Source organism: Schistosoma mansoni, chromosome 4, assembly GCF_000237925.1.
Source record: "Schistosoma mansoni strain Puerto Rico chromosome 4, complete genome".
NCBI classification, from domain to species: Eukaryota; Metazoa; Platyhelminthes; class Trematoda; order Strigeidida; family Schistosomatidae; genus Schistosoma; species Schistosoma mansoni.
In genome coordinates, this window is record NC_031498.1 from 8,604,739 (window position 1) to 8,619,482 (window position 14,744).

The 14,744-nt window shown below is 35.0% G+C and overlaps 1 protein-coding gene across 1 annotated transcript; it reads right to left on the reverse strand.

Annotated features, from left to right (window-relative positions):
- Window positions 1-1,584: 1,584 nt before the first annotated feature.
- Smp_207050 (rab-gap/tbc-related) lies at window positions 1,585-14,353 on the reverse strand (the record flags this gene model as incomplete). Its single annotated transcript, XM_018796723.1, has 5 exons — window positions 1,585-2,300; window positions 3,392-3,614; window positions 5,318-5,893; window positions 10,252-10,468; window positions 14,337-14,353. The coding sequence occupies 5 exons, from the start codon at window positions 14,351-14,353 to the stop codon at window positions 1,585-1,587; spliced, it is 1,749 nt and encodes a 582-aa protein (XP_018651836.1).
- Window positions 14,354-14,744: the final 391 nt, after the last annotated feature.

The window sequence follows — 14,744 nt, forward strand, 5'->3', positions numbered from 1 at the left end:
TTTTGAGTAAAAATGATAGTTTACCTAAAGAAATTGGTACTAATAATGATGTGAAGTGTGTTTGGGGATCACTGTCTTCCTACGTTGTTTTTATCATGAATAATTCTATGTAGTGATTTTTCTTTCTAATTCCTGCTTGCTGCTCGAACAGCCTATTCTCATGGTGAGATTGATTGTTTTATCATCCAAAAGTGCTGTTATAGCACGACCTACTTTTGTGATCGTTGCTTATTGTAACAAAAGTTTTATTCTTTATTAACTTTAACAAGTTTTGAAGCTCTTAATGCCTTGCAACCGTTAGATCTGACATATGAATATAGTTAAGAAATTAAATAATTAGATATAAAGCGTGCCTTTCTAACTCACAATCGATAGATTGTTCACATACTAGCTCAGTTACTGCAAGTAGTTAGCTATGGCTACCGAATATTGATAATTGTATGTCTAGTGGATTGTTCTAGAGATTGTCTTTATCCACCAATGGTTCGCCGACCTAATAAGAAGTATTTATTATCAGTATAGGGTTGTGACGATTGCTGAATTTTACTAAAATCACGAACCGATCTAAACTAAACAACCACTAAAAACGTGAGAGCGCTGGACGACAGTTTCATCCCGGCATGGAAATCCTCAACAGTGCACATCCATAGCCCCACGACTGGGGCTATTTAAACTTGGATTAATTTTAATTTGGTTATTTATTCTCTGAAGAAGTGACTTACACGAAACGTCAGAAAATTTAATTTTTCTACTCATTGGGATATTACAAATATTCTAAATTCTACTGCTAGCCAAAACCCATCTATTTTATATAAATAGAAACCCAGATGAACCCGTGAAAACATATGAAGCAAGCAATTTTACAACAATAACTGAAATATGATCATGCGCTAATTATAAAGAAGCTACATACCAAATAACTATTATTCATTCGTTAATTAAAACAACTGAAGAATATGAAAAGATGTAGTAACATATATGTATATATATAGTGACTGAGAAACAGGAATTCAAATAAAATAAATTTCTATTAAGCAGTAAATAAATTAGTTATCTTTCTTAGTTTAAATAAATAAATAAGTATTGGTATGATTGAGCAAGAGAATATGACTAGAGATAAACAAATATATCATAAAATAAATGAATTTTGCACAGGATTGACAATAAAAAGACAATAAATTGCACATCATTTAGGTTTTCATGAGAATATTAATTATAATAATAGTAGCAGAAGTACTAGTAGAAAGTTACAAATATTTTTTTTATAAAGAAAAGAAATGAATATACATAATCATTATCATTTGTGATATTGTCCATTTTTTCGCATAGGAATGTTTTGATTTAACACAGATCATAGTTAAATAGGTAGTTAGTTGCCCAAATGTATTTGTCTAAAACTACATAAATATATGTTATACAAAGATCGATAATAAACAAATAGGAAGAACAAAAACGACTTATATATATCTCTCTCATACACGCATAGGTAAAACAGGCTGACTGCGTAATAAATAAACAGATCAAGGAAAACTTTATTTTAAAAAAATATCATAAGATTGAATAATTTATGTAATTTCAAACAGTTTAGAGATCACGAAAACCGATTAGTTCGACCAATCCAACAGTGAACATACAACCAATTTGTCCATTTTCACACTGAACTGTTTGTGTTAGATCAACTGGATCAGTAATCAAGCACTGATTAGAAAAAGTTAGAGTTGGACCACTTGAAGCCGTTGTGAGACAACTATCCAAGCTCAAACCTGGAGGTCCATTACTTATACTGCCACCAAGTTCTATACCATTATTTGAAGCTCTTTGAAAGCGTTGATATTGTATGGAATGTATAATCTTTTCATCATCAGAACTTGATCCAATCCATCTATATATAACAAATGGACCAGGTTTAATGCGAAATAGAAAGCATAAACCATTTCCATAGTAAACAGATTCAACATGAGGTTGCCATCTGTCTGAACAAAAAGCTCCTATAATACTATTCCTTGACAAACTACGTACCAATAGAATTGTTGCAGGATTTTCTGTCTCTGCTGCTTTAGCATAAAATGTACGCAGGCTATTACCATCTACATTGGATGAAAATACTCGATATGGTTTGAATAAACAGGAATATTTGCGATCATCAACCGATGTGATAATTGAAGCTAATTCATTACTCGATACACACTCAGAGGGATGAATTTGTTTTTCAGCATCACCACCAAGTAAGTAAGCAGCGAATGTATTCTTTCCGCTTTTATTACATGGCTGAATTAGCTCTTTGTCAACATCGAAATTCACTTTCGTTAAAGAAAAAAGTAAAAATTAATTGAATTAAGACAAGTAATATATATATATATATATATAATTATTTGGTCTAAGAATAATAATCGATTTACTCGCATTAAAGAAAAATGTTTCAACGTGTAGTTGATGATTAGGACTTGACAAAACAATATATAATATTATTTTTTCTAAGTAGGACAGGAATATTTCAATCGATATCTGCAGGTAAAACTGGGATGTAAAAGTATGCAATAATAGGTTTGTTGGATATGTTAGATCCCCATAACTCCCTTGGTAAATGCCTAATTTTTGTAATTCTATGTTAAAAATTTGAATTCCTTGTTTTCGCGCCAAAAGCACCCATTTTCACCTTCATGTCGTATTTCCCACTTGGGAGGACCTTAAATGCTATTGGTTCGTTGTCTCTTTCAGTATGTTATTTTGTAATGTTTCTAAGATACACTTTTACTCTGTATATATACTCTTGAGTTGTGCTTCTGGCTGCTTATTGAATATCTTACCCTTTTCTGACCTTGGACTTCTCTCTCTAGTTAGCGGGGCTGGGACGCATCGGAATAGTTAGCTGATTTGGTCATTGTGTCTCTGAGTCTTCGTTCTGTTTGCAGATTAGGTGAACTCGTAATCTACTCAAACATAGCGAGGTTGAGAGAAAATATGATCACCGCAAAAATACTGTTTATTGTACATTTTTAATTCTTATTAATGTTTGGTTCAATTAATCTTAATGGACAGTTTATTGCACTGTTGGACTAGTAGTTCCCCATAAATCAACGTTGAAAAAAAATGTGGTTTCGCGTTTACGAACTTAGCGATGAAAACACATAACTTTCGATATTCATGAGACTTACTGAGTAATAAACTACCACTATCATAGTGTTTATCTTCTGTTTTAGGACACTTATAAAGACTAGATAGATCATTTGTTGTTTCCATTCATCATGTGAACAGCTTCACTTCACTGTGTAGTCTTGGTGTTTCGTTTAATAATAAGACATCATTTAAAAAGAAAACTCTTAGTATTAAAAAACAAATATGGTTAAAATATCATAAATATTTTACAAATTGTTAGGTGAGCAAAAATTACCTTGAAGAGACTGAACACTTTTGATTGCCTGAGCAATTTTTATCCGACTCACACCACGCAGTGAGAACATTTTTCTCATTAACTTTGATGGCGTCAATGGGATATGTTTAAATATTTCTTCATCATACGCAAACACATTAGAATAATCCCCAACGTTTCTTCCGATTCCATTGGTCCCACTGCTAAGCTTTGAATACTTTCCACATAAGGAGGCTTTAAGAATCTAAACGATAGATTGCAAAAAAGGAACACAATTAATGTGCTTAGCACAATGGTATAGTTTCTTTAGAAACGATTCAACACTATGGTAATTTTAAAAATGAAGATTATACAGTGGCCAAGATTTCTATTGGTATCGAACTTCCATAATGGGCTTATTACTGAATAATCTGCTTTGTAGTAAAATTAAATCGTACTATAACCTTCAAAACTTTATTTAACGCATAAGTCGGCTACCAATAAACAACTGCTTACTACTTGACTTTAATTTAATTAGAATTATACGAGGAAAATATATCATCACACTCCTTAAACATCGACATGATAATTCAATGACTTTCATTAGGGAAGTTTATCTGTGACAATCAACATTTATGAAGTGAATTAGTCAATAGTTTCTCTGATGTTACATTCATGACGTTAACGCCTTTGAGTTTTTGAAATGTAGTCAGATAATTCAAAAATAAATTCTTTGATTGATGCAATATGTTTTGCTTACAAGAACTAGTCTTTCTCCTTTGTCTGGCTAGCTTATGGTCAGTGTTATCTTTTCTAAACTTACGTAAAGCATCTTGATATTGTTTGGTAAGTGGAAATTTGACGGGATGTTTACCGTTTTCGCATTATTGCCAGCTATCAGTCAACCAACGTGTTCAGAAATCTAGTAAGTTCTTCGAATGAGGTTGGGACCAAATCTGTTGTTTATGAAAATAATTTCCCAAACTGCAGGTCCGTATTTAGTTAATTAATTTCATATCGATAGTCACAGAATTTAGGGGCAAGCGATAAGGCTTCTAATAAAACTATATTCAATTTCACACTGGAAAAATTGTACACGTATTGTTTTAGGTCAATAGGAGACTTAATTTCTGGTTTTTAATATTATAGAGATTTCAACGATTTTATCCTTACTTTCCTCGATCTACTTTTTACCACCGTGTTGACACAGTTCATAAATTGTGATTTCATATCTAGTGGTAGGTTTTGGACAGTAAATTACCTTTGTAAAAGATTGCTTCCCAAATCGATAACGTGCACTTTTAATAAATCTGTTTGATTACACATTATTTGCCACTCGTTTCCAGTGTAGTGTAAAGCACAAGACTTAAATAGTAAGTATTAGACAAGCATGATATTATTATTCAGTGACCAAACAATGTAAATATGTTAATTCTACAGGAAGTCAGTTGCAGTTAGAATGGCTTAGTAGTGATGTTTCTAACTGTGAAACTGAGTGGGGTGGGTTCAAATCTAACAGGGAGTATCAGTTCATTTCATACTATACATATGTCTAGCTGATAATTCCTAACTAACATGAGACTTAAGTCTAAAACTAACAAATATGACTTAACGAAGGTCTAAAGCCCCTTGTACTGAACTACAGTTCATATGAATAGGGGGAAAAACGACAGTCAAATTTTTGAACTCTTAAGGAAGTGGTTAGTTAATAAGGTAGATCAAAGCCAAACAAGCAGAATGTAATATTAGTGAGTTTGAGAAACAAATCATAATAATGTGTCTACATAACTTTAAGAATCTTTTAGTGAACCGCAGACCATGATAACGTAATTAATAACTGTTATTAATGCTGCATGGATGAGCTAGCTTTCATCATATCTAAAAACAGGAAACACATTATACTATTTCGGACAGATGTATCGTACAGTGATTACAAATAATATAAAATCAGTGATATGAAAAACTTACAACTAAACCAGCACGATAGAACACTTTTGGTCCCTCTAACAAAAAGCTATCAATTAAACAAACAAGATGTTCAAAAGGTAACTTCCACAGTAATAAACACCAACGGGCCAACTGAAGCCGTCTTTGATCTTCTTTACAGGTAGCACTAACATTTTTCTCACTTGATTTGGAAGTCAACAATATGGTACGTTTCTGATTACCTCTTCGTAAAAGATTACATAAATAGGCTAACTCTTCTAATGACAAACAATGTTCTTTCCAATCAGATTTTGTTTGAATTAAAACACCAGGTTGATCCAATAAGGTGAGTATACATTTACGTACAACTGTAATAGGCATATAGTGTAGAAATAATGCTGTCAACGGCCATAGCTGTGGAGCATAAACAAGTTCTGGGCGGTCAATAAAAATATTGTGTAATATTGTCCGTAAACAATTTTGACCAAGTGTATTTAAGAAAAAAGTTGGCAATAACATTTGATTAGAAAACTCGTAACCAGCCAATAATGATGAACCACCAATGTTTGTAACATTGGTTGTTGAAATATCATTACTATGGATGCTTGAATCGGAAATCTAAGTAAAATCAATAACATGCAACAAGATGAAAGTTATCAATACAAAAAGATTCATATCGATAAACAAATAATTATTATAAGGAGAAAAGGGTAGTGACTAGCAGTTCAGTCCAGGACGTGCGTTCCGTCTTCATTGGGACTTTTCAACTGGATGTACATACATGATCACTTCCACCTACAGGAACTGTTTATCCAATAAATTAAGTGTGGTGTATTATATGAGCGATGAAAATCAACTGATGATGCTATGTAGTGAGATAATCGGGATATGTTTTAGATACGTAATAACTACTTTATCATTTGCACTAAACATGATGAGTTAGAAACGATATGTAAGTTTTAAAGAATCTAGACTGCAGCAAAGTAACTATCCATAGAACTACAAAAAAAATGGCCTGGACTCCATAGAAATGTAGGAAAATGCTTATACACTAGAAAAACTATGAGTGAATGCTACGATATCACTAAACATTCATACAAAATTTGGCATACTCATTACTTTACTCTGATAGGCCTCCATTATTAACCCCTTTTATTATGAATGTTTGTAAACTACCATTGTACTGTTAGGATATATCAACGTAAATTGATCTAAAGTTATTCATGATCTATTGAAAGGAGTGTCACTTAATACATATGAAGAATTAAAAAAAGCTGGTTGGGGAAAACATTTGATTTTACTCCTGGTTGAAACGCATGATTGATATATGAAGTGTTCTTCATTAAGCACACTTCAGATTATCTTCCATTATTAAAGTAAGGGTAAAAAACCATAATATATGGACCACACTGTTAGAGGAAATTCGCAACTACTAAGATGAATTGAGGATAAACGAGTAACAAAACACTTGGGCATATGGTAAACTTGTTGTTATAATTTTCTGATCATGTTAAAAAAATTAGAAGTATTATATTCACTTAAATAATATTTCCAACCGGCCACGTATCGTGGAACGACAGAGTGAGCAATGTTCAAGTTAGACTCGGGACACCATGTAAAGATAGCATATCAGTTGATAACGTTGTAAATCCTCCCCGATTGAGGTGGATGGGACATATATTGTATATGCTTAACCATCGTTTACTTTGATAGACAATGATTGCTGGTGTAGGAGTATGCTAGAAGAAAGTTTGGAGTGGCCAAACGATGATGTGGCATCAGACTGTCGATCTGAGCTATGCTGGCATATTTAGACTAAATGGTCGGGGTCCTTGCAATAAACATGATCAGTAGCTAGAGACTAGATGATATGGCTCAAAATCGTTCACAATGATGCTGTTTATTTTGATTTTATTTTGTCATCTTAACGTGATATAGCAACTTGGGATAACACATATTTCTCACAGGCTTCACGTTGACTATGACTAGCTAACTACCAGTAATTGTCGCTATTAAGTGGAAAATGATCAGTCAATTTGTCCGATACTACTCAGAAGACATCCAGTGAGAAAAGCTTGTATCTATCCAAATATTTAGAAAATTAATTACCAGAATAGGTAATGATATTGATGATCATACAGTGTTAAAAAAATACAAGTGCATCATTCTCTAAAACATTTAGATAACATCCTTGAAGTGTTTGCGTTGTATTATGTGATAAAATAAACTGTTGTTTTGATCATTTGCTGCATAAATACTTTCATATGATAAAAGTGATGACCAGGAAACTGATATGAAAAACTATCCACATAGTCATACTACGAGATAAGATTAGTGGTTTCGTGAAATCAGGCTGGTATTATCAAATTGGAACGTACGTGCATTATTCACAGTGGACTAAAGACAAGTAACTGCAGTGGTAGAAAGAACAGTTAAATGATAGTGTCCAGCTTTGAGGGGAGTCTCAGAAAACTTGTGTTATTCAAGCCACTCCATATAGACTCATGCAGTGGTACAAGGACTAATGAAACATTGTTCTCCGAGGTAATTGCAATTAGTAATAGTTGTCAATCAGTCAGTCAGTCACAATGTAGAACTTCGTACGTACGTACATCAGTTTGAGCTGCCATACCACATTAGTACAGAGATGCAGATGTCGATTCAAATTCCATAGTGGTAGAAGTAGTAAGAGTATAAGCAGTAATCTGAAAGATTAGGGTTTGAAGATGTTATTGAAGGAGTACAGTCCAGTGAAATAAATTTGGAAAGAGAAAAAAGATAGAGACATAAAGAATTCAGAAGATTAGAATTTGGCAGAACACAAATAGTGGATGCACCTTCGCCACTGCAAGCGATTTTGAGCCATGTCATTCAAGGTCTCTAACCATCGGTTGCTATCATCTCGCGGATCCCAACCAGGGGATTTACACCTACCAACATGGCTCAGTCCACTTGTCAGTGACTTCATGGATTTATGCCACGTTTTGGTCTGGCCGCCCCTAGCTTTTTTCCAACCTGCTCCTACACCATAAAGCATTGCTCGTCGGGGCGGGCAGTCGGTGGTTGGGCATACGTAACACGTGTCCCAGCTATCTCAACTGATGAAGTTTTACTACTTCATCAATCGATTTTCCATCCTTACCTAGTACCCGTTTCCTAACAACTGCATTACTTACTCGGTGGTCTCAGGATATACGAGCAGTGATTCGAAGACACCTATGATAGAATACTAGTAGCCTACAAATATCCTCTACTCTTGCCGGCCATGTTTCACTGCCATAAAGTAGGATGGAACGAACTGCTGTGCAGTAAACCCGTCCTTGGATCGGTAGACGGATATCTCTCCCGACCGTAGCTGCTACCTTGGCGTGGTGGTTGGGCTTGCCTATTGTGATGACCCAACCGGGTTATATTGGCTGGAACATATGTTCCTGTAGGTTCTACCACGCCAGACAGGTCGATTGGAGAACGGTAAGACTAAAAGCAGTAACTCAAGGTCTGAGGGCGAAGTCGTAATGCTGGTTGTAGAGGGGTGTAACAGCAGTAAGGTGTTTTCCTCGGACAACCAGCATCTGCAGCGATGCTGCCTTCCCATAAGGAGGGGTGGGGTTAGAAAAGGTCGACCCTAAAAATGTCACGCCTCACCTTGCCTCACGGATTTCCGTCTCCGGTGGTAAGGCCCTTTGAAGAACGGAGCTAACAAGTCAAAAATCCCCCACAAAAAGGCCATGAGCGACCGGCCTTAAGCAGTTATCCCTTGGACTCTGCGGTCACGCTCCCAGGTCGTTAAGACTAACATTAATCCAACTTCCTTTTCAGGTACCTCAAGAAATACCCTTCCACGGTGTGGGCAGCCGGGAAGTGATATTAACCCTCATACCCGTAACAGCACACGAGACCAAGTTGGTCACATTCAAATCCTTCCTAAACCTCCTAATAACTCTCTTATCTCCAGACTGGCACAATCAGTGATTGGGACCAGGTAGATGGAATTACGTTTAGTTCTCAGATTCTACCTAAGACTTCAGTCAGTCTCGCTGCGAATACTGGTGGAAGTCATTCCACGCTGCCTCGGGGTGGGCACGACTTAGATGGTTGCCCAATAGTTTTTCTAGTTGTTCCTGAAATACGTTCTTAGCTTCGCTATCATTAAGTAGAACCCCTAGTCGTCAATAATGTTTACAGTCATTAGTTTTGTCCTTTGTTGTGAGCGAACAAATGGACCTAACATGTTTTAACTCCAACTTTGCTAAGATCCATCTTTTTTCCAGACACTTCAATAGACCTAGTATATCCAGATGATATCGTTCAAGTGAATACAGTGAATACATACATGGTCTTTCACATGTATTACGTAAACATTTGAGATTGTTTAGCAAATATTCCCAACCTGTTAAGTGCAAAACAATGGTTTCAGAATGATTTGTGCCTGTACTTATTTAGAGAATTTAGTGAAACGGTTAGGTCTGTAGATTAATTTACTTATTACACAGTTTAGTTGGTTTGTTTTGTATCTGCTCGCTTACGTTACATGTAACACTGGTGTAGTATCTAACTATCCACAAAATGATCATGTCGTGCAGCAGTCCTCCCTTCCCCACCCTATAACTACGGGAATTAGGCACTTAAAAATGAAATGTGGAAGTTGAAGGTGTTCGGTTATTGATACCTAGGCATCACTGTCAGTGTGTGGTGAAAGCATTAAGTCCGCATTGCAGAAGTAAGGCACGAAGTTCCAGACAAATTCTAATTTAGTCGGTGTAATTATAAATGACGTTACGACAAAAGGAGTACAATACATCTAGAAAAAATAACAATTGCAAACCCGGTTCCCAAGCAAAAACACTGTTGGAGATAGGATAGTAGACCATTTACGAGAAAAAATTAGGTAGAACTATGGAATACTTCATAATTTATAATTTATAATAAACAAATATTTGAAGATGAACTTTACAAAAGAACACTAGAGCACTAACCTGTAAATTTATGGAATATTTGGTGGATAAAAGCTGTGACCAAAGACTCTTACGTATGGGATGTGATGGAGGTAAATTGAGATTCCGAATGAATATTTTTAATTTTGCATGTCCATACTTAGATGTGTTATCTAACAACGAGCTTAAAACAGCCAACTCACTGCCATTGTAAACAACCTTTCCTAGACTTGAGGAATCCACCAAATCTGTAAAAGGGCTGGAATAAAATTAGTTATAGTAAGACTACATCATTTAAAACAAATTGATAATAAGAAATACGATGTATAAAGTTAGGTCTGTGACGCTTTACAGACGCCCAAGCTTAAACAAAGGGCTTTCTCTACGGGACCAACGTCCCATTGATTGAAAAGTCTACTCGGTAACATAATGAGGTAACACTGGGGACCTTATTTTCCTGATAGCCATCGAGTAATATAATCGTTTTTATTCTTTTTATTAAGATCCTAAATTTTCTATGTTTGAAATTGATGTTTTTAATTAGACCCAGCACAAACGCATGCATATAATCAACATAGAAACTGACAAAAATGTGCACTAGCCTAATTTTCAATATCACATCAGCGTAACGGGACTAAATTATCAACATGAATATTAAAGTAGTAGAAGCAACGATAGTAGTAATAATAGTGGTAATAGCACCAATGGCAGTAAAACATCAGGTACAGGAAATATGATCCTCAAAGAATGAATCCATAGAATAGGAAAAAATTTCTAATCAGTATTTAGGTCTATCGATAGAGTGAATATATCTGAGCCGTTACTACCGATCCTGGAGCCACCTCAGTAGTGAAAGTTAGCACAACATATTTAGAACTGAGAGCAAGCCATTATGTATAAAAAAGAATCCGAAATATTACTAAGAGTTAACTGAATGATACGTAACTTAAAAAACTGGGACAAGTTACCCAACTAGAAGTATGCATCAAATGTATAACCCAGTATAGGTTTCCACAACACTAAACAGCACAAGTGGGAAACCAACTATTTTTATTTATTCAAACACATAAATGTTGGTACAAGGGGGCACCAGATATATATGCGCCGCACAAATCTCATTTGATTTGTGTGAGGGCTGTGATACTGCCCAGGTGCCCGAACTGAAGCAGGAGGAAACCAACTACACAAAAACGATATCATGATGAGCAAGAAAAACAGATTGAAAATCAGTCCTAAATTCGAACAGAAAATATCTATGTAGGGATAACTGCGATCGATTTTAAAGTATGTCATTGTTAGAAATCTAACCAAGAAACATGTCTCTTCAAAAATCAGACAGAAATATCTTGTCAACTGACATCATTTCTCTGTGTGATTACAAATATCAGTTTGGAAATATTCGCACCCTAACCAATAACTAATGTTATTGGACTAGGCATTTAAAAAAGTACAATCCCATGATAGAAATGGTTATCCTATTAAATAGTTAAAGCATATTGAATGAGATATGAAGACAACGCCTGGATACTTAAGAAGTAGATGACCCAAGGTTTTACACTCAGGTAATAACTAAACTTCGAATGTTTAGGACATAATGTCACCGTTCCATGATAATGATCATAATAATAATAAGCACTGCTGACAGGGTATTTAGTGAACACATAATAACCAATATTTCGAAGTTAAATAGCTACGAAAATATACTTCTGAGAATGTAATTTATTTTCTACTTTTACCTCAATTATGGTAGTAAGGAAGTGTAATCTACTTCAAGGTGCCTAGAATTTCTAATAAAAGAGACTTGCGAACATTGTTTAGACAGTGCATTATTTACCTTAAGTCATTTCTTCCCATAAACTTTGTGTTCACAAACCTCCCAGATAAGAGATGCACAACATTAATATGTATATAGTATGTATCAAAAATCCGACAAATTATAAATTGTTTGGCACAAGTCTACTTAATCACATCATGTAAACGACAATATTTAAAACCTTTCCCCCAAGACAGGCAAAATCTTATGTGACCCTTTCAGGGATGACGCATAAAGCCATTAGGCATCCAAGGATTTTTCATTAAACCCCAGTGGGCATTGGGAAAGCGATAAAATATCCCTAATCCAGGAACGCTTTTTTGAGACTGTAGATGTAGTATTTCAGAGAAGACTACGGTGTTGTGTACTCGATATTTAATAACTAATTAGATATTTCACTCAGATAATTGAGCCGGTAAATCCCAAATAAACTTAGTATCTTTACCGCGATTGTTCAACAAATAATTCATCATTCTCACTGAAAATTTTAAAGTCAGTATAGTGATCTGAGTCCTCACAAAGTTCGTTTAAAATGAAAGACCACTAGATAATTTGTCTGTTTATGAAAAGTAACTCTTGATTTCAAATATTTCAAGATTTCATCTTTATATGTTACCTGAGGGACCAATTCATGAAGTCATTAACAAATGAACTGAACCATATACGTAGGTGCAGACAGCTTGGTTGAGGTCCGCAAGATTAACGTAACTAATGGTTGGAGATTTTCGGTGATATGACCTACGATCGTTCGCAATACCGTACGTGCATCCATTCTTTGTTTTCAATTATTCCTTAAATTTCCCTGTACCTTTTTTCTCTTTTCTATACCTGACCTTTTCTAATACTACAATTACTACTACTTCTACCACTCTGGGATTTATTTTGATAATTTTATCTCGTTGCGTTAATGTGATACGGCAACTTGAACCTAGGCAGGCGTCAGGTCCTTCGTTGAATATGACTGACTCACCTAAAGATGCTAAAACTTTGTGTAATCACGGAAAAATAAATGACAGCAGTATGTAGTTAGTTACCTAAGACAATCAAAATCTTATTTGATTATTAGAGAACTATGGATAGATTTTATCGGAAAGTCATGGTTTCATCAACCTTAATCCAACGCACTTGTACAATTTAATGCAGTTACTCGAAATACACATTCCAACTGTCGTTTACAACAGGTTATTTCTTGCAGTTGATTTCTAGATCACCGGAATCTTTACAGTTAAAAGCTAACACGATTGGGTTTTCAGAGTTTGAGCTTACATGTTATGTTTATCTCAGTGAACCGCTTTATATCTCAGTTAAACTACGTCTAAATCTGGAAGACAACACTAAGACTTATCTCAGTAACTATAAAGATTAAATTTATTGCACTGATGAGAAGAGACCTTAGTTCTTTTAAATCAGTATTTCAATAAATTACCTTTATTCAAACTAGTTGGGAAATACGCTTACTTAAAACTAACAGGGATAATGGAAAATACTTGTGAAAAGAAGTAAGACTGAGTTCACTTACCAAGTTCATCTTTTATGTATTGAGCTTTTATACATTTCTTGTTAGCAGTCATAATAGCACCCGGCTACTCAAAATGAAGTAGGTGTAGCAGAGTCAGGATCTGAAACCAACTACATGGGTAAATTTTCTGGCACTCAACCCACTGCTATGTTGAGGTGTCCAACAAGGATACTATAATTTGGTTGGTCTGTTATGCAGTACATTCAGAAGCCTATGATTTACTAAAGCTCCTTTATACATCTCAAATTATGATCTCACCATTCTTTCCAACTTACAGAAACCGTTATCGATTTGAATAGATATTTAGGTAACAAACGATTTTGAATGACATGACTAAAAATCGTTTGCAATGGCGAAGGTGCATCCACTATTTGTGTTCTACCAAATTTTAATTCTCTGAATTTCTCATGTCCCTATCCTTTTTCTCTTTTCAAATTTATTTCACTGTATTATACTCCTTCAATAACATCTTCAAACCCTAATCTTTCGGATTACTGCTTATACTCTTACTACTTCTACCACTATGGAATTTGAATCGACAACTGCATCTCTGTACTAATGTGGTATGGCAGCTCGAACTGATGTACGTACGTACGAAGTTCTACGCTGTGACTGACTGACTTAGGTAACATGTAACCTAAGTGGACAATGAAGGATGTTTTTACGTAACCAATCATGACGTAATGGATGTTAAGTGCAAATTATCATTAACATATGACACAATCCTACTCAGTGGCCTATACAAGAAATCTAGACCGCAATTTTGTCTACATCTACCTATTGTAAATTACTTACCTCAATGTTGAGCTCATAATAGTTCATAATGTAACAGATAATTGATTGTTAGGTGGGGGCCGAAGTCCCAAATATTTTTGTGGTTAAAAATCAAAAGAAATACGAATGTTAGATGAATTGACCAAAATCTGAAATGTAAACAAATATAAATGATCTAAAATTGTCTCCGACATCGCAGCTTATATGAAAAACTATGGGCAAAAATATTCGTCAAAAGGCCTTTATAAAAGCAGCCTGAAGATGGATGTAATTGATCTACTATACACACTGACTATTATGGACTCGTCTTTTCTGTTCAACCCGGATTGAATTGAAACGACGTTGCATTTAGCTGCTAAGGACTACCCAATCCATGAAAATACAAGGCTTATGGATTAACACACTTAAGATGTGCATTGGTGGTTAGAG